The sequence below is a fragment of the Alexandromys fortis genome, unplaced genomic scaffold (assembly GCF_014885135.2).
Source record: "Alexandromys fortis isolate MF-2015 unplaced genomic scaffold, M_Fortis_MF-2015_v1.1 scaffold_232, whole genome shotgun sequence".
In the NCBI taxonomy this organism is placed as follows: domain Eukaryota; kingdom Metazoa; phylum Chordata; class Mammalia; order Rodentia; family Cricetidae; genus Alexandromys; species Alexandromys fortis.
Window position 1 is genome coordinate 229843 of NW_026068110.1, and position 20068 is coordinate 249910.

Consider the following 20068-nt stretch of genomic DNA (forward strand, 5'->3'; position numbering starts at 1 on the left):
GTGATAGATATGGATCTATTTTCATTCTTCTACATGTTGATATGCAGTTATGCCAGCACCATTCGTTAAATATGCTTTCTTTATTTTTTGCTTCTTTGTCAAAAATCAGGTGTTCACAGGTGTGTGATTTAATATCTGGGTCTTTGATTCCGTTCCATTGGTCCTCCTGTCTGTTTTTATGCCAATACCAGGCTGTTTTCAGTACTGTAGCTCTGTAGTAGAGTTTGATGTCAGGGATTGAAATGCAGAGGCTTGCTTTTTAAAAAACAGAGTTTTCCTTAATGGTTTGTTAAGTTTTGTTTTTCTGACAACATGAATGAGTATGTGTCTGTGTGAGGGCACATGTGTGTGAACTCTGTGCTGGAAGACGAAGGCACGCACATGTGAATGCTGTGCTGGAAGATGGGGTACATGCACCTGAACACTATGCTGGAAGAGAGGGGCATGTGCGTGTGAACATTGTTCTGGAAGATGGGGGCACATGCGTGTGAATGCTGTGCTAGAAGACGGGGGCACGTGCATGTGAATGCTGTGCTGGAAGATGGGGACACGTGCGTGTGAACACTGTGCAGGAAGATGGGGCTTATGTGTGTGAACATTGTGCTGGAAGACGAGGGCACGCGCATGTGAACGCTGTTCTAGAAGAAGCACGTAGATGCCCTGGAGCTGGAGATACAGGCATCTGTGCCCTACACGGGTACCAGGAACTGATCTCAGATTCTCTGCAAGAGTATCTTAACTGCTGAGCCCTGGAGGTGGAGGCTTGCCCACCATGCAGTCTGTTACAATTAGCTGTGTTAACTGTGGAAAATGTGTTTCAAGTGTACCCACTTGTGAGGTTGAGAAGTTCATTAGTGGAAAGGGCAATGGTGCCTTAAGTGTGAACTTCAAGGAAGGATTCAGCAAGCTGGTTCAGCTCCTGCTGAGATCAGCTCTGTTTGTTTTTGGTTTTTCCAGAATCCTGTTCTTCCTATTAGCTTCTCAACTTGTCTGTCTCCTACCCAACTTTTGTAAGAGGTTGCTTGTTTGTTCCTGGTTGCTCAGACCCAAAATAATCACACAGAAACCATATTATTTGCAATACTGTTTCGCCAAAAGCTTAAGCATATTCCTAGCTAGCTCTTACATCTTAATTTAACCCATTTCTGTTAATCTGTGTATCACCACAAGGCTGTGGCTTACCTGATAAAGTTCCAGCGTATGTCTCCTGCGGGGCTACATGGCTTCTGTAAACTCCACCTTCCTTCTCCCAACATTCAATTTATTTTTCCCCGCCTAACTCTATTCTTTTGCCCTATCACAGGCCAAGGCAGTTTCTTTATTCACCAATGGTATTCATAGCATATAGAGGGGAATCTCACATCACCTAGCCAGCTGTAAGCCCTCTTATCTATCTTCACCAGGATCTCTAACTTCATGTTTTTACCCTTACATCTCCAGGTGTCCCAGGACCCCAGGGCCCACCAGGCATCAAAGGAGAGGCAGGTGAGTAGGTATCACAGTGGGCTTTCCCAGTGACAAGGTTCCACAGTGGCTAACCCCATGGGGTGGCCTGCACAAGGGGAGGAAGCTTTTATGAGACTTGGGATGGGTTCAGAAGTGAGGGGGGTTCACAAACAAGAGTACTGCCCAATGGTTCCTCAGCATGGACAGGTTGTAAGGTGTGGACATTCCTGCTGAACCTTCTCTGCTGAGGAGTGCAAACCTGTGAGCTGAGGGTGAGGGGGGTGCAGCTCCATGGTCCAGCAGGGGCTGAGGCTGAAACATCCACACATCTGCCTTTGGGACCCTGCCTCCCTTACCTCCAGGCATCTCGGTTTTTTTCTATGTAAAATGGAGTTGAGGCTTCAGTGAGCTGCTGTTACTGTAATTCTTCTCTCCCTGTCTCTGTCTCTCTCTCTTCACACATGTGCACACATGTGTTGTGTCTTGGCAACATGTGTCCATGGAGAAGCTGGAGTCAACCTTGGCAGTATTCTTGAGACACTGCCCACCTTGGATTTTGTTTTTGAGCTTTGTTTTGTTTAGAGGCAAAATGTTTTACTGACCTGTAACTTCCCAAATAGATTAGATTAACTAGCCAGTGAGCCCCAGGGATCCGCCTGTCTCGGCCTCCTCGATATAGAGACTACATGCATACAGCCTCACTTTTAGCTGTCTTACGTGGGATTTGTGAGTCAAACTCAAGTCCTCACGCTTGCAAGGCAAGCACTTTACTGAGACTGTCGTCATCCAAGCCCTTTGCTGTTACTGTCCTTTGAGCCCAGCAGTAATCCAACTTCAACTCTCAGTCTTCCTGCCTCAGCCTCCTGAGTGCTGGGATTTCAGGCCTACATCACCATACCAGCCTCCAGATAATGGCTTAAAGTCCACAACTGCTGCTAGGCCATGTATTAGGTTCCATTCTTCAGGCTGAGGCTGAAACCTGCCCAGCTGTCTTAGCCTCTGGCATAGCTCTGTCAGAGTAGTAGACCCAGAGCTGTCTCTCTGAGGAGACAAAAGCCTAGGGGAGTGATTGTTGGCTTACACAGAACTCTCCCAGTGCCTTGTGGGTGGACCTGCTGTGAAGGAGGAAGGATTCAGAGTCCTGAGACCTTTTAACAGTAGTGAGAGGAGCCAGCTGGTCTAGGTCAAAGGGGAAGTAAACAAAATCGCAGGCTTACCCCTCCAGAAAGCTCCAGCAACCACAAAAGGGGGTGAGCAGAGAAAGTGCCTTTTAGGAACTGGCTCTGTTAAGAAGGCAGTTAATAGGATCCTGGGGAACCCACTACTCCGTGTCTAGGCAGGGCTTCTTCCAAGAGGCTTTAAACAAGGGAAAGGGAGATTAAAGTGTGGTGAGAAGCGTGCATAAACACTCACGTTCCCATACATGGCACCACCATGTGCTCTCACACACATTCATTTGCAAGCACGCGGCTACACATGTTATTGTGTCCTTACACTCATATGCTATACACAAAGCCGCACATTCACTTGTGCACTCATATGAACACTGGTGCCCGCACATGCATACATCTTTACACTCACACCACACGCTCTCAGAGCCACACCCTCATGCACTCAGACTTGTGTAAACACACATTTCGGCATACGTGCATCCTCACAGTACACAATCAAGGAACTACACGCTCACATATTCATGCACATGTGTGAGCACACATTTCTCCACACACATACATCCTCACAGTCACATGACCACACATTCATGCACACACGTAGGATTCTGCACACACTCTGGTGCTAACACTTAAGCACAGCATAGTGACACTCAGGAGTATGCACCTGCAGATACTCACATGCTCTGTGCACAAGCAGCCTCACACTCACTCACACAGCAGGCCACTCGGAAGGGAGCTAGTCTCCCCTCTTTCCACCCAGAGAGAAAAGGGCATGGAATAGGTTCCCCAGATTCCAGAGACGCAAATAACCAGGCCACTTGGAAGGGCAGGCACAGGCCATCCCTAGAGGCAGAGCCTGGAATCCCTCTCTTCTTCTGGCTCCAGCAGGCACCTGCAGAGTGCAGGAGAAAGCTGGACAATCTTACTGGCTCTCAACACTCCTCTCATGCTCCACGGAACCCACAAACCTAGCAGGAGGGGGAAGTATCTGTGATGGTGACACAGAGGTCAAGAGCAGCTAATAACCCCAGGAAAATTTGGGGTTCAGGCATTCCAGAGAGCCTTGCAGACCCTCTTCCTTTCTCACCTACCCTCCAGATCTCTCCATTTCTCCCTGTGCTCACTATCCTGTCTCAGTCCTCGTCCCTGGGAATCCCCTGCACTTTCGGCTGTGTCCTGCATGCTCACCTATAACCCCAGTGACCCAGGAGGGGACCGTTATTTCCCAACTCCATTTTCTGTCCTGGGCACAGGAGCATTAGTAAGGGATCTACAGAGGACCCACTCGTCACCAGTCCCATTTTACAGATGAGAGTGTTGAGACAAGGGATACTGAGGTGTCCTTTTCAAGGTCATTTACCTTGCTTGGAGAGACAGCTATGATTCAAACCAACCTGCCTTCTTCTAGAGTCTTCCTTCCGTGGCCATACACTGGCCCCAAGCCTTTTGAAAAACAATCATCGCCATCTGAACCTGCCTCATTTTCTGCCACGTAGGCTTGCGTGTGTAGGGATAGGGAACTTAGGATGGGGTACCTGCACCGATTCGGGGCCCCCAGAATGTCTGTCAGCTCACTCAAAAAACCACACCACAGTGACTGAGTCCTTCTTCTCATCTCACAGGCCTCCAGGGACTCACGGGTGCACCAGGGAAACAAGGAGCAATGGGTAACTTGGGCTTCCTATTCTGGGACCAGCCATGCACTGCCAACTCCCATAGAGCAACTGTCCCCATGTGTTCTCTCTACAGCCCTGCCCTGACCCTTGAGGGTCAAGGCCTTTCTACTCTCCTTTCTGTCTCAAGACTTCAAAGAGCTCACCAAGCCCATCAAAGAGACGAGCTAATCAATGTGTCCCCCACGTTTTCCCTAGAGATCCCTTTCCACCTCACTCCGCTTCTGTCCCAGGGAGCCCATCTCCAGCAGGACAGTTGGTGCCTGCCTCATTCCTGGTCTTGCCACAGGTGCCCCAGGACCTCAAGGAGAGAAGGGAAGCAAAGGCGACAAAGGTCTCATTGGCCCCAAGGGGGAACATGGCACCAAGGGAGACAAAGGGGACCTAGGCCTTCCAGGTAAGAGTTGTGTTGGGGTGTTAGCATTCACGGGGAGCTGGAGGTCATGGGGAGTTTGTGTATACCTACTGTGGCTGAGAACAGGGCTCAAGAACTGCCTGCTTGGCTGTTTAAGAGAAGCCTCAACTGTACTCCAGTTCTTCCAAAAAGGAATTAGTTTATTTCTATTGATACATAATCATTCATGTTTGTGGGTTACAGTGTGATACGTAGGTTGTACACTGATCAACACAAGATACTTGCCCTATCTGTGACACTTTTAATTCTGTGTGGTGAGAGCTTTCAAGATGGTTTTCATGGAACTATTTGGACTCCTAAGGCGAGGACACCGGGGTGTGCTCTTGCTCCCTGGTGACATCTTTGTGCCCAATGAACTCAGTCCTTTATTACCACTTGGTGTCCCATCAGGAAAGAGCCCTCCTTTAAAAAAAACATGGGTGGTATATAGTGTACATGTGCACACATTTGTACATGTGTTGCTATTGAGTGTCTTCCTCAATCACTTTCCACCTTTTTGCTTTTTTGTCTTTTCATTTTGTTTTGTTTTTTATTGAAAATATATATTTTCATATAACACATTCTCAGTGTGGTTTATTCTTGAGATGGGGTCTTTCACGGAATCTGGAGCTCCCTCACTGGCTGGCCAGCAAGCCCCAGAGATCTCTTGCCTTCTCTCCCCAAGCTCTGGGATAACAAGCACTTACCACCATGCTTAGCTTTTTATATGGGTGCTAGGATTCAAACTCAGCACCTCAGGCTTATGCATCAGGTACTTTACCCACCGAGCCATCTCTCTGGTCCCAGGAAACATTCATTCCTTATGTCTAATTGTCTAGACTCACTCGCAAGCCTTGGGCTACCCTCACTCACTCAGACCAGGGGAGGCTGATCCTTGCTCTTGCTGTCCTCTTTGGAGACATTGACCAATTAATCATGAATCCATTCTGAATTACTGGGAGGAAGCTGGCATGGCACCTGAGTCCTATCCCAGGACCTTGTCAAAATAGCAAGAGTAGAAGGCTGGAGAGATGGCTCACTTGGTAAAGCACTTGCTGTACAAGTACAAGGATGTGAGCTTGCACTCCAGAAGGTATGGAGAAAAGCCAGGCATGGTAGCATATGCTCATAATCCCAGTACTGATGAGGCAGAGACAGGCCGATCCCTGGGACTAACAGGCCAACCTGTGTGCTGAGTTCCAAGTTCAGTGAGAGACCCTGCCTCAAAAACAAAACAAGGCAGATAGGAGCTGAGGAACAATGCCCAAGGTCATCTGGCTTTCAAACTCATGTCCAGGTGCTTACACATACATGTGTATGCACACACTTAAACATGCATGTACAGGTATACACTTCACAAAACCAGTACATTTCAATATTACAGAATAGAGCTATACATTTTTCTTTTAGTAATTTTTCTGTCAGCATGTCCATTAGAGAGCTGGAAAGGTTGCTTTGGGGTGACAGTCCTCTTTGAGACCATCACCCCATGTTGGTCCCAGTGGGAACAGAGCTGGGTGTCCACACCCAGGCGACAGTGTAACCTTAGTGGCTCTCAGAGTGGCTACTGCTGAGCGAGCCCACTGTGCAGCCCCTTCCCCAGCTGACCTGCCCTTCAGGAAGGCAGCTGCCCTCAATTGATATGCACCAGGTACTGAGGGAAAGGAGGAGGGAGAGACAGAGGACTCAGGAGAGGACTGGCTGAATGAGTTCCGAATGCTGATGACAAGTGGAAAATTTGAAAACTTGGGGGCCAGGGCAGCCCGTGTCTGTGCCGCAGGCGGGCACAGAAACTGCTGCATTGTTTTTCTCTTTCCCAGTGACCTTTCTATTCTAGGCATCGGAGAGATGCTTTCTAGAACATTCAGATTTCAGTCTGAGAGGCTATGAAAGATAATTCCCAAATTTGTAGAGAGTAAAAGGAGCCCCCTAAGTACTGGGTGACCCCCGGCTGTGCTCCTTCTCCCCAGGGTAATGGTTCTGACTGGGGTCCTGGTAGCCCCACGGTCACTGGTGTTAGAAGTTTTTGGCCTGTCTCTGGGAAAGGGATTCATTCCTGGAGGGCTGTGACCAGATGTTCCACTTCCAGCACAGGGCACTTTAGTTCGGAGTTTGCATAAGACAGCAAATGCCTGAGTGGGCTGTTTTACCCTTCTCACATGCCCAGCCTTGATTTCTTTTTCATTTGTTTGTTACAGGGAGCAAAGGGGACATGGGCATGAAGGGAGACACAGGGATCATGGGGGCCCCTGGAGCCCAGGGAAATAAAGGAGACCCTGGGAAACCAGGCCTTCCAGGTAAGAGGTTGCACTGTAGGGTTGCAGACCTGAAGGAAATGCCCCTCTTTCTGGGAGCCCGTACTAGTGACAGCATCCTTAGGAATCTTTATCCATTGCAGGTTTGGCTGGGTCTCCTGGAGTCAAAGGTGATCAAGGTAGGAACTGCGGGCATCTGGGCAGAGTGACTGCGGGCCCCAGAGGGAGTCAAATAGGAAAGTTACTCATTATCTTTCTCTCTATTCCTCCTTTCTCCACTTTCCTTTCTTCTTTCCTCATTTTCTCTTACCCTTCTTTCTGACAGGGTCTCATGTAGCCCAGGCTAGCCTAAAACTCACTATTTATCTAAGGATGACTTTGAACTTCTGATTCTCCAGCTCCCAAGGACTGGGATCACAAGTTTCATTTTGTCATAGTGTTAGCCCAGAGCACTCCAGGGCTTTAGAAACCTGACTGTCCCTAAAAGGAAGAGATCAACTGGTAGAAGGGAAGACGCTAATGATAGCCCTCTTTACATGCCTACCTCCTTGGCTGCTGAGGAGCAGAGCTCGGTGGTCCCACCCGACATCCTCAATCTGTCCCCCATCTTCAATCCCACAGCTGTGACAGAGGAGATGAAGTCTGTGGCATTGCTTCTCTCTCACCCATAGGGGAGTAGAAGACTTCTAAAGATGGCGGCTGGATAGTGTTAGGAGATGTATGCCGTGAAGAGTGGGGAGCCCTTGTGCTACTCACCCCTAACCCTGCCATCACCACTTACCTTCCAGGACAACCTGGAGTGCAGGGTGTTCCAGGCCGACCTGGTGCAGCAGGACCTTCAGGTGCCAAGGGTGAACCAGGCCGCATGGGTGCTCCCGGGGCAACAGGTGAGGCCTTTATCCCTGCACTGGGAGTGGTATTCCAATGCCTGCCCAGCCCAATCCTTATGCCCATGTGGTATCTGTTGTCCAGGACCTCCAGGGATCCCCGGGATTCCAGGGGCTGCAGGTGTGAAAGGAAGCAAGGGGGACACAGGTGAGTGGGTGTGGAGAGGTGGGGAGTCTGGTTGCTGGGTATTCTGGAAGGACAGGAAGAAGGATTGCCCCCAGCATCCCACAAGAGGCAGAGATTCTCCTGTCCTCTGGCCCCAGAGGCTCCTGAAGAAGGAAAATAGTTTCCTCCACTAAGTCTCCTTGAGCCCAAGGTCTCTGGGTTATTCTTTTCTGCCTGCGTTTCCCAGAGAGCCTTGAATGCTATGACCAAACCTCAGCATTACAGGAGAAAGCTGAAACCCTGTCCCAGCTGGGCTTTCCTGCAGTGACAGCAGCAACTAGGATTAGAACAGGGAGCAAAAATCTTTCCCTCTGTTCTCTTCTGGGAACACGGATCCAACCTAGGGAACTCATGGAGGCTAGTTCAAGCCTTTGAACAGCTTACCTGAAGCTCTCGGTATACAATCAGTCTGGGGGTTTGTTCCAAAGATGGTCTTTTCCAAATTCTGTTCTGTAGACTACTATAGTCATTCTACTCCGTCATATGGACTAACAGACATTCTACTCTGCCATATGGTCAAACAGAAATTCTTTTCTGTCATATAGACAAACATGGAGTCATTCTGTTCTGTTGTATATACTAACAGATTTATTCTATACTGTCATACAGATTAACACAGAGACTTTCCATTTTGTGGTCTGGATTATAAACTACTTGCCAGTTTTGTCTATGTAACACACCCACTCATCAGTGTGGACCACTTCCTAAGTCTCTGAGATAATCTGTATGATCTCTGAAGTTGGGCTTCTACACTATGCTCCCCTAGTCTAGAAAGTTCAGGCCACTGCATTGGGCACTATGGTGACATTAAGTTTGTTAGTGGATGCAGTAGACAGACACAGGCAAGCAGTTCGCGCAGACTCTATGATGCCATTTGGAAAGCCCCGTGCAGTCAGGAGTGCAGGTGAGAGTTTTGGGAGGATGGAGGGCCGAGTGGTGATACTAGGCTCCTGTGCTCACGAATGTCCAAGGACCCTCTGCCTTGACCCCTTCATCTGCCAGAGAATAAGTTTGAACAGGGTCAAATAATTTGGATGTCCTTGCCTTTGCAGAGATATGGACAAATATAAAAGCTGGCCCATCCCAGTTCGAACTGGGTCAAGTGGTTGGCTATCTCATTCATTCATTCATTCATTCATTCATTCATTCATTCACTCATGCATCAGTACCTCCTAGCAAGTCTTGGACACGGAGTGTATGATCTTTATGAATTTCCTGAAGTCAGTTAGAAGCCATTGTCTCACCCGCATTTTCTCTTTGTTTTGAGTCCCCCCGCCCCAGCCCCAAATTCCCTCAAGAGCTCTCACCAAGGTTCCAGCCCCAGACACCCACAAACACCCTCACCAGGGTTGGGGGGATGTCTCAGATGGCTGGAGTGCCTAGTAAGCTCACGGCCATAAATTCAATTCCCAGAACTCATGTCAAAATAAAACAGGCTTGGTCATATTTGCTTTTAATCCCAGTCCTGTAAAGGTGGAGACAGGCCAGCCAGCTTAGCCTGCTCGGCAAGTTTCAGGATAGTGGGAGACGCTGTCTCAGAAAACAAGGTGGCAGCATCTAGGGAACAACAGCTGATGACCTTTGTCTGCCACATGCGCACGTGTGTACACACACACAGGACCCCACACCAGTTTCACACACAAGCATCCACAACAAGTACCCACAGACATGCACGCACCTGCACACACCAAGATCCCAGCCAATTTTATTACAGACATTTTAATCTCTGGCTCATTGTGTGTCTTCATGAAGCATCTTTATGTGGCGTCTATATGTGTGCGTGCACCCCATTTTTCATCCAGATGGTAAATACCACCAGCCCAATCTCATGGGTCACCCATTAAGAGTGGCTCCTAAGGTAAAAAGGATGAATTATATACTCAGTTTTCAATGTCTGATAATCACCATTTGGCTGAAGCTTGCCTTGGTGCCGCATCTGATGGCTTATGTGGATTACCCATGGAAGGGACTTCCTGGAAATCTGTGGGCTAATGAATGGCTGCGCCAATTAGATTTGGTGATTTCTGGGGTAGGTGGCAGATGTGATCCAGATGTCATCCTCATGTTTGAAGACAGCATCCCCTTGTAACCTCACTGTCAGGAGACTGGTAATCCCCAAGCTAGAGCTTCAGTGGCAGTTATCCAGCGTTGATAAAGCCTTCCAGGCTTCCAAACCCATGACCTTCCCACTTTGTAAATAAAGCCAATGAATCTCTCAAGCGAATATCTAGCTGATTCAGATGAAGACAGAAGAATGACGTTGCATTGGCTTGGCCTGGGTTTCACTATTACGGGCTAATTACAATCGAGAAGAGGTCTGTTTGCTGCGCTTGGAAGCTTACCACCACACTCACGGTCTCTCAACCCCCACACCTGAGTTCTATCTTCTATGTACAGCAGTCAGGAAGCAAAGACGGGGCTGGGGAGATGGCTCGGTCTGTAAATTCATGCTGCACCAGGAGAGGACCTGAGCTCAGATCCCCATCATCCATGTAGTTCCAACCCTCAGAAGACAGAGACAGAATCGCCAGGGCTACACTAGCCTGAGCTGGTGAGCTCTGCAAGTCAACCAGAGACTCCCTTGAGAGGAGAGTGATCTAGAAGAACACTTAACATCCGCCTCAGGCCTCCACATGGGCACTCACACATATGTGTATGCCCACATGTATGTGCATATCATGCAAAGGCTCAGGGAGACTAAACCCCGTGCCACAGGCTGCTAGTGCCCAGTGGATCTGAGAGTCCATCCCAATGTCTAATCCCAAATATATGCTTTTTCAATTTTGTTACATGGAGTAACACAGAGGGCTGCCACACTAAGTGGGACCCTGGACCCGCAACTTGTTAGAAGCACATGTTCTTGGGTCCCCACCCCAGTCAGTCCCCAGTCCCACTTAATCAGCATCTCTGAGTGGACCTGGTAGGATGGTTCTGTGTGAGCACTTATGTATGTGTATATGTGTGTGCATGTGCATGCAGAAGTCACCAGAGGAACTTGTCAGATAACCTCCCCTATCAATCCTAGACTTCTTTTTTTCTTGGGATAGAAGCCACTGAGCCAGAAGCTTGCTGTTTCAGCTAGACTGTCTGGCATGTCTACCGGGATCTGGCTCTCTCCAATCCCCAGCACAGGGTGCTGTAACCATGCACATCCATGCACAGTCCATGCCTGGTTTTTACATAGGTGCTGTGGATTTGTACTCAGGGTCTCATGCTTGAACAGGAATTATTCTCACCCAGTGAAACTCCTTCTAGCCCCACAGAAGCCACATTCAGGAGATTCTGAGACACATTGAAGATAGACAGTGATGTTATTCAGGGGAGCCTGGAGAGGTCGTTCAGACCAAGCTAAGTGACACTCCAGGAAAGGGCAAGCTGGGCACACTGGTGGACAAAGACAACTTCAGGGCACAGTGGAAGCTGGCATCTGGGGAAGTGCCAGCTTGTACTGCTCACTCCTTTGTGACCTTGGATAGATCACCTCACCTCAAGTCCCTGAGCGTCCTCTGCAAACGCTATCCTCTGCAGGCAGGGAAGCAGCAGGAATCCTGGGGTGGGGGTAGGGGAGCAAGCAATGAAAGAAGGCAGGGCTGGGCTGTGGAGGCAGCTCTGTTGATATCATATGTGAGGACTTGAGTTCGATCCCCAAAACCCGTTTGAAAACACTCTGGGCTTGGTGGCACCCATTTGTATCCTCAAAATGGGGAAGACAGAGAGAGAGGTTCCCGGGGCCCAGTAGCCAGCATGAATCAACAAGTGAGTTCTGGGCCAGACAGGGATTTGCTGCTGAGCAACACTTCTTTCAGGAATCCCTCTTCCAGAGGTCACCCAGGCCACTTTCCTACCACCCCTCCACTCCCCTTGCTGGCGCTGCAGTGAGGTCTGAAAACTCAGGTAGAGAAGGGGGTGGTGGGGTGGACAGGAAGGAGGTGATGGCTCTGTATAATTTTTGGTGATAGAGTAGGATGGGTCTGTGGAAAGGCTGGCTTATGGCACAGGTGGGAAGCCTGTCAGGCACAGGTGGCCATAAATAGTTGTTGTATCATCCACTCCTTCCCAATGGCCCGCAATAAGCTCACACTCACCCAGGTTTGCAGAACGGTCTCGGGGAGCCCCACTGATTTGATAGAAACCAGTATGGGCCCTTAAAGTGCTGAAAGAACAGATAATGACCCACCATGGGGATGCTTGAAGGGTGCTGGAGACAGCGGGTCTTCTGGGAAAGGTAAGTTCACTAAGGAGTGAATGACTGGAGAGGTGGGGAGGAGAGAAGGGGAGGAGCCAGTGACGTCGCATGGGTAATTTCATGTGCTGCCAAGCTGGACAATCTGAATTTTAGCCCAGCACCCCATGCAGTGTAAAGAGAGAGCCAGCTCCTGAAAGTTGTCCTTTGATCAGATAGACAGACAGACAGAAAGACAGACAGACAGACAGACAGACAGACAGACACACACACGAGAAAAGGAGGAGCAGGAGAGAGGGCCTCTCACATTAAGTTCAACTGGAATAATCCCCAATGGTTGCTTTATTATTTTTTTCATTTTCTGAACATTGAGACTCCTTTCCATGTGGATGAGACGCGGTAACTAATCCAAGGTTAGTTAATAGGGGCTGCCCTTGCATACCATGAAGAACTGAGTTGATCCCCCAAAATCCACACTAAAAATTAGCCAGACATGGTGCTGTGCTCCTGTAATCCTGGAGCTGGGGATAGAGAAACTGAAGGATCCCCAGGGTTGGTTTGCCATCCAGCCTAACTACTTGGAGTGTTCTAGGCCCCACTGAGAGACCCTGCCTTCAAATACAAGACAGGCAAAGTCTGTGGAGGGACACTGAAGGTTGTCCCCTGGCCTCCCCGTGCGCACATACAAACACACAAACTATTTCGACTCCTGTACTATAGGTGATGTCCTCTAAAAATCAGGGTAGTCACTCCACAATCTTTGGAACCAAAGTGTTCATTTACAAAATATTTCTGCTCTGTCTTATGCAAATCTCATGAGAGAGAAAGCAATAAGGACAAAGGTTGGCCTCGAGGTCACATCGGGTCGCTGGTGGAGAGAGGGAGACAGGCCAGGGCGTCTGGAGGCCGTGGGCCTGAAGCTCTCACACACGACGTCACCACATTTCCCAAGCACGGTCTTCATCTGTCTGCAGCCTGTCTCCCCTTCCACCCCACTGTGAAGTGTGAAGCAATCAGCCTTCCATCGGCATTAATCAGACAGAGGTAGAGACTGTCTAAGATTAAAAGTGTCTAATATCTAAGTTTTATTATCCTCTCCCCTTTCCCTGTGTTTCCATCTTAGGAATTCAAGGACAGAAAGGCACAAAAGGAGAATCAGGAGTCCCAGGTAAAGGGCTGGCTTTGTTTTAATTTCTCAGACTGATGACTGGGGAGAACTCTGTATGTGGAGCAAAGCCTTATTGACTTTGAACAGTGACCTTACTCTCAGAGATGAGCAAGACTCCAAGTTTTGTCACCCAAGCCTCCATTCCTTCCCTGGAAGATCTGGGGAAAGGGCAGGAACTCGGTATCCTAAAATGGCTAGGAAGTGAGGCAGATGAGTCAGCCCAAGGAGGGTGGGCGGTGCCAAGCCATGCCACCACCAAAGAACAGGGTGATCTCTTTCTCCTCTTAAGGTCAAGGCTTTTCCATCTCTGCTTTGACCTGTTTTACCCTTCTTGGTTCCCCAAGTCCCTCCTCCCCTTCTGTTGCTACTTCTCATCTGGATACCATCATCTTCTTCATCATAACTATCACCATACTGCCCAAAGGAGTCTCCTTTATAAACAGAAACAGTAAATGAAAGATCATGGCACAGCCCCATGTTGCCTGTCACCGCAAACACCAATGAGCAAAAATGAGGAGAACTGAGTCTAGTTCTGCTTATTGCTTGTTTGTTTTGATTTGGTTTGTTTGTTTTTAATTTTGGGGTTATTTTGGTTGTTTGTTTTTTTTGAGATAGGATTTCACTGTGCAGCCCTGGCTGGACTAGAACTTGCTATGTACAGCAGGTTAGCCTCAAACTCACAGAGCTCTGCCTACCTCTGCCTTTCACATGCTGAACTTTTTTTTTTTTTCGAGACAGGGTTTCTCTGTAGTTTTTTGGTTCCTGTCCTGGAACTAGCTCTTCTAGACAAGGCTGGCCTCGAACTCACAGAGATCTGTCTGCCTCTACCTCCCAAGTGCTGGGATTAAAGGTGTGCGCCACCACCTCTTGCTGAACTTTTTAAGCTGACTGAAGTTTACTCAGTCAGCCAGCAAGCTGGGAACATAGGGAGCAACCTCCCAAAGGACCTGCGGTCCCCACTCTGCCATCTCCAACTAGCAAATTTTCTAGAGAATGAGAGGAATGGTGTCAGTCCAAAGCCTGGGCCTGCCCCTCTACGAGGAGGTCAGCCTGGTCCCTGAGAACCATGGTACAGATAGATGCCTCTGTCCGGTCATTGCTCCCTGTGTGGGTAGGTGTCCTGCTGAGCTGTTTACAGTGTGCTCGAGGGGATTCCTTTTTACAAGGGTGCAAGTGTGCTCTTCTCATGTGTCGCCTAAAATCCCATCTAACCATCTGGACCATCATCAATCAAAGGAAGCTCAGGCAGGACAGGAAATTGGCAGAGTCCCAGGCTCTCTTCTACAGACAGCACCCTCACATGGCTTGGAGGACCTCCCACCATATCCAGATCCTCTTAACACCCTTTGTATGAGGCTTAATCTCCCACCACAAGAACCTTAGTTGGGTAGGTGCAAACCATGCCCACGCCACAGCAAGTGTTACAACAGAACTCAGGCAGGCTTCTAGAGTGATGTTTCTTCCACGTTAGCCACATATTCTATTGCAGTCTTAATTTACTAATCAGACATGGGGACCTAGAAACATTCTAGCAAATTCCCACAGAAAGACTGAAACTTCCACATAACTATGTCATCTTATGAGGATTCTACCAGCCATATCTTCCTTTGCGTTCTCCATGGCATTAAGGTAGAAGACCAGACAACCAGAACAGCCCTCAGCAGGACCAAAGGCCTGGCTGAGTGTTTACACAGCCCATTCCTCAGGGATCTGATAGCCAAGGGCCACTCATCCAGTAATCAGCAAGGCCCTTGAATTCATCTAGGACACAGAGTGGAGCATCTATGGGGCTAACTATATCCTCTCAGGCTTTGCAGGCAGAAAGGGAGACGCTGGAAACCCTGGGCTGGCAGGCCCCAAAGGAGAACCTGGACAACCCGGCCTGAAGGGAAGCCCTGGGATCAAAGGTAGGTGCTGCCATTTAAATGGACTTAAAGGTTAGGGATCTTCAGAAACCAGGCTGGTGGGATGTCTTTATTGGGTTGTCAAGTTGCATGCTAGAGACAGTCCTGGATATAACCAAGTTTCCCCAGCATGCACGCAGCCTTGCTGTCTGTGCTCGCCTCCCTCAGGCAGCACCAGAGCCAGTCTTTCTATACGTCCTGTTGCTCACTAAATGCTGCCACTATCAACTTCTAACCTTCCGCTACATCTGAGGCCCGTGTCCTCCCTCTACATGTTCTCATGAGGGCAGAAAGGGCGAGGAAACTCTTGGGTCAAATTGTGTGGTGTTTCTTTGTGACAGGGTCTTCTGGCCAGCAAGGACAGAAGGGAGAAAAGGGTCAACAAGGTAACAGATGCTTAATTGTCTTTTCTTCTCTTTTAGAGTTAATTACCTATTGCAGAATCCTGGGGGGTGGGTATTTCCCAAGGGTATAACATTTTTTATTTCTAACCTGAGCCTATTTGTGACCAGAGACCCAGACAGCACCTCCTCTCTCCCTTCCTTCTCCATCTTCTCTCCCTCTCCCCATCCTGGTTCCTAAATTCTCTTCTTCTTCCTCCCCCCATGTTTACTTCCACTCTCCATCCTTCCCTTACTCCCTCACGTCTTTCCTTCCTTTTTCTCATCTTCTCAATTTCTCCCTCTGTCCATTCACGTCATCTCTACCTCTACTCTCTCCTTCTGTTCCATTTTTCACCCTTTATTCCTTTTCCACAACACATGGCAAGTCACGATCCCACAGAGGCATCTGACCCCGTGGCTTGCTACCTCCAGGGAAGAAGGAAGGAGGGCTGTACACCCGGAAGTGTTGGTGCTGAAGGGGGGATGAGTGTAAGCTCTGATGACAAGGCCCTGCAAGCAGGACTCATCCTCCCCCATTGCTGTAGAACATCTAAGAGGAAGAGACAAATGCACAGCATTGTGGGCTAGCGTTCGCCTCACCTTCTGCACATGTTCTTGTCCAGGCGAATCGACCCCGACCCTATTTGTCCGGATCGTGGGTGGCACCAATAGAGGCCGAGCTGAAGTTTTCTTTAACAATGCCTGGGGGACAATCTGTGATGACGGCTGGGATAATAACGATGCCACTGTCTTCTGCCGCATGCTCGGTTACTCCAGTGGGAAAGGACTTTCCAGCTACGGAGGTGGTGAGTGACTCTGCAGCCAGGGGCTTTGTGCTAGACGTGTTCACGTGGTCCTTTGGTGAGGTAACGTAGTGTGGCTGGGGCTAAAGAAAACCATTGGTTCAAGCAACTGGGAAGTCCTGCAGCTTAGCAGTGGGTAGAGTAGCTGCAGCTCTGGGCTCGAGGCTTACCTCTTTCCAGCTTGGCTCCCTGTCTGAAGGACACTGTTGCATTCCCAGAACTGACAGCAAAGGCTTTAAAGAGCTCTGAGTACTACTGTGGGTCACTGTCCATCCAGTCTTGGAGCAAACGTAGCCAGGACTGTTCATAGAGCAGGGATAAGCGTGGCTTTTGAAAGCTGAGGGAGAAGATGGAACCATGGCAAAGGCAGACGTTCACATCTGGAAAGCCAAATTGCAGCTGCCAGAAGTCTTAGCCTTGAAGATACCCCCACCCCTGTGTGTGCACATGAGTAGGACCTTAGATGTTTCTCAGTCCTTGTTTTGCTGAGGCAGGGTCTCTCGCTGGCCTGAAGTGATTGACATGACGGGGTTGCCTGGCCAGTGATTGCCAAGGAACTTTGTGTCTCTACCTCCTAAGCACTGAGATTACAAGCCCACACCACCAGATCCTATTTCTGTTTCTGTTTTTTGACACATATTCTGGCTCAACAGTTAACCCGCTGAGCCATCTCCCCCACCCCTGTGAAGGTCTTTATAAAGGATCCATGAGAAATCAGAGGTAGTGGCCAGCACCTGCTATTCCAGCTCTTGGGAGTCTGAGACAGTATGACAGAGAGTTTGAGGCTGTTCTGTGCTGCATAGCTGAGCTCTGTCTCAAACAAAACCAAAAGTAGAGAGTACGAAGAAAGAAAAACCATGCTGAGACTTACTATCCTCAGGTCGGGGAAGCTTCTCTGCATCACTAGAAAACAGTTCACACCCCATCCTCCCACCATAGCAAAGACCATGGCTGAACAAAGGGCACAAGGCCAGCTCTCCTTGTTACTTTCCTTGGGTGTTCTCTGTTTTACCCCACCCCAAAGCACAGAGCCCCTCATCACACAGAGTCCACCCTCTGCCTTATTCTCTTGAGACAAGGTCTCTCACTGAACCCGAGCTGGGCTGGCCGCCCTTTTATGTGGGTGCTGGAGATCCGTACACAGATTCTCCTACCCACGGTACCATCTCCCCAGTTTCATGTTTGCCTTTCAGTAAGTTGTCTGGCTAGGCTGGAAAATGATGTTCTCAACCCTGCCAGAGAGAAGGGGCTGGTAGCCACATGGCTGCCGTAGGTCCTGTGGAAATACAGATGCAACTTGAGGGAGCCAAGCTGATGGGGAGACCGTGGAAGGCTGTGTGCACACATAGCATGTGGATTAAGTAGTAAATATTTGCATGAGGCGTTCATGATGTGGTTGAGGTCGGAAAAGAATCGGAGATACTGTAAAAGATATTAAAAGAGTCTTAGAGCCCTGGGCTCGCCTGGTCTCTCGCCTACCTGGGAGCTCCTGGGAACTGGCATGTTACCCTGACCTCTCACCTAACACCTTTCCTTTCTCTCTCTTTCTTCCTCTGTGTCAGGCACTGGGAACATCTGGCTGGATAATGTGAGTTGTCTGGGGACAGAGAGCACTTTGTGGAACTGCGCAAAGAGCAGCTGGGGCTCTCACAATTGCAACCATAATGAAGACGCGGGTGTGGAATGCCGCTGACCTGGGCAGAGGTCACTGCTGTGTCCCCAGATGTCTTCAGACTCCAACCACATGGAGACCTGTGGGCTCCCTAACTCTGTTGGGGGGATTAATAAAACAGCTGGGGATCTGCTGTGCCCGAGTGTCTCTGAGCTAGTACCCCCGTTCTTTATAGCCATGCCCACTCAAAATGCACATGCGAGGCTCACAGACATGCCCGTGACTCAAAAGCTAGAGGGGAGACAAGGCTGAAGCATATGAAAGTTACTGTGGCTATATTTCATCTTGGCCAGCCCTTCAGTCATTCATCACTTTTCAGGGCCTCCCTCCCTCTCTGTCACCAGCACGTGGCCCTCTCTTTGGCTGTCTGCTGCCTAGGCGTTAGATTACCAATGGTGCCTGGTCATAGATACATGAGAACTGTCCTTTTCCATCCACGGGTTACTCTGAGGTCCATAACTCTGAGGACTTTTGGCAGCCCCCCATGTAGAAACTCAGAGAATACTAATTGAAGGCTAGGGAGATGGCTCAGGGGATAAAAGCACTTATGGTACTAGTACGAGAGCCTGGGTGTGCAACCCAGAATTCATGTTTAAAACATGTTGGGGAGGCCGGGCGGTGGTGGCGCACGCCTTTAATCCCAGCACTCGGGAGGCAGAGGCAGGCGGATCTCTGTGAGTTCGAGACCAGCCTGGTCTACAAGAGCTAGTTCCAGGACAGGCTCCAAAGCCACAGAGAAACCCTGTCTCGAAAAACAAAAAAAAAAAAAAAATGTTGGGGAGCTGAAGAGATGGCTCACCTGAGTGTGCAACCCAGAACTCACATTTAAAAAATGTTGGGAAGCTGGAGAGATGGCTCCCAGTAACCAAAAGCACTACCTGTTCTTACAGAAGACCCAAGTTCTATGCCCAGCACCCATAACAGGGAGCTCACAGCTGCCTGCAGCTCCAGTTCCAGTGGCTCTGGTACCCCTTCCAGCCTCCAACGGCATCATCGGGGACTGGAGAAGATGGCTCAACAATTAAGAGCGTACACTCTTGCAAATGAGCACTTAACCATGCCCAATACTAACTCTAGGGAATCTGATACCCTCTTCTGACCTCTTCAGGCACCTGTGCTCACCTGCAAATATTCCCCCCACCACACACATGCACACACACCACACACACATGTACATATACACACGTGCGCGCGCACACACATGCACACACACATACACACACATGCACACACACACACATTTTAATTCATCAACAGCTGCACAATAAATCACTGTGATGTGGGAGTGTCATATATCAATCTGTTGATTTCATTGGTTAATTAAATAAAGAAACTGCTTGCCCTAATAGGTTAAAACATAGGTGGGAGGAGTAAATAAAAGGAAGAGGAAGTGAGGTAAGACTCCTCAGACAGATGCGAGATAGCTCTGCTCTCTGGAGCAGAGACACCATGCTCAGCTCTCCTGGGTAGACGCGACAGCTCTGCTCTCTGGAGCAGAGACGCCAGGCTCTGCTCTCCCAGGCAACTCCGACCCAGGATGGACGTAGGCTAGAATCTTCCTGGTAAGCGCACCATGGGGTGCTTACACACATTATTAGAAATGGGCTAGTCCAGGTGCGAGAGTTAGCCGAGAAGAGGCTAGATATAATGGGCAAGCAGTGTTTAAAAGAATACAATTTGTGTGTTGTTATTTCGGGCATGAGCTAGCAGGCGGCCGGGGTGCTGGGGATGCAGCCCCGCTGCCACTTCAATTTCAACAGATGGCTGCCCAACAAGAAGATAACTGAATCCACAAAAAGCCTGAGAAAGCTTGGGAAAGAATGGAGTGAAGCATGTTTTCTTGGTAGCAACAATTTTTCGGGTCTACTCTGCTTGCTAGAGGCAAGCAAGCGCCCTCATCTAAGAGAGGCTTCCTGACTCAGCTTTAGCTGCAAAACCCTGCAGCTCATTAAGAGGTCCTGC

General features: G+C 49.2%; 1 protein-coding gene across 2 annotated transcripts in view; it reads left to right on the forward strand.

The window, feature by feature from the left end:
• The window catches only part of Marco (macrophage receptor with collagenous structure), a 39810-nt gene extending 21569 nt beyond the window's left edge, over window positions 1-18241 (forward strand). Inside the window, exons 5-16 of one of the 2 annotated variants that reach the window (XM_050124467.1) lie at window positions 1441-1485; window positions 4241-4285; window positions 4581-4688; window positions 6884-6982; window positions 7084-7119; window positions 7729-7827; window positions 7913-7975; window positions 13300-13344; window positions 15153-15251; window positions 15590-15634; window positions 16255-16437; window positions 17997-18241. In XM_050124467.1, the coding sequence (XP_049980424.1) occupies window positions 1441-1485; window positions 4241-4285; window positions 4581-4688; window positions 6884-6982; window positions 7084-7119; window positions 7729-7827; window positions 7913-7975; window positions 13300-13344; window positions 15153-15251; window positions 15590-15634; window positions 16255-16437; window positions 17997-18127 (998 nt within the window). In that variant the 3' untranslated portion in view covers window positions 18128-18241. The remainder of the gene's footprint in view (window positions 1-1440; window positions 1486-4240; window positions 4286-4580; window positions 4689-6883; window positions 6983-7083; window positions 7120-7728; window positions 7828-7912; window positions 7976-13299; window positions 13345-15152; window positions 15252-15589; window positions 15635-16254; window positions 16438-17996) is intronic. The other variant, XM_050124466.1, reaches the window with a different exon arrangement.
• The last annotated feature ends 1827 nt before the right edge of the window (window positions 18242-20068 follow it).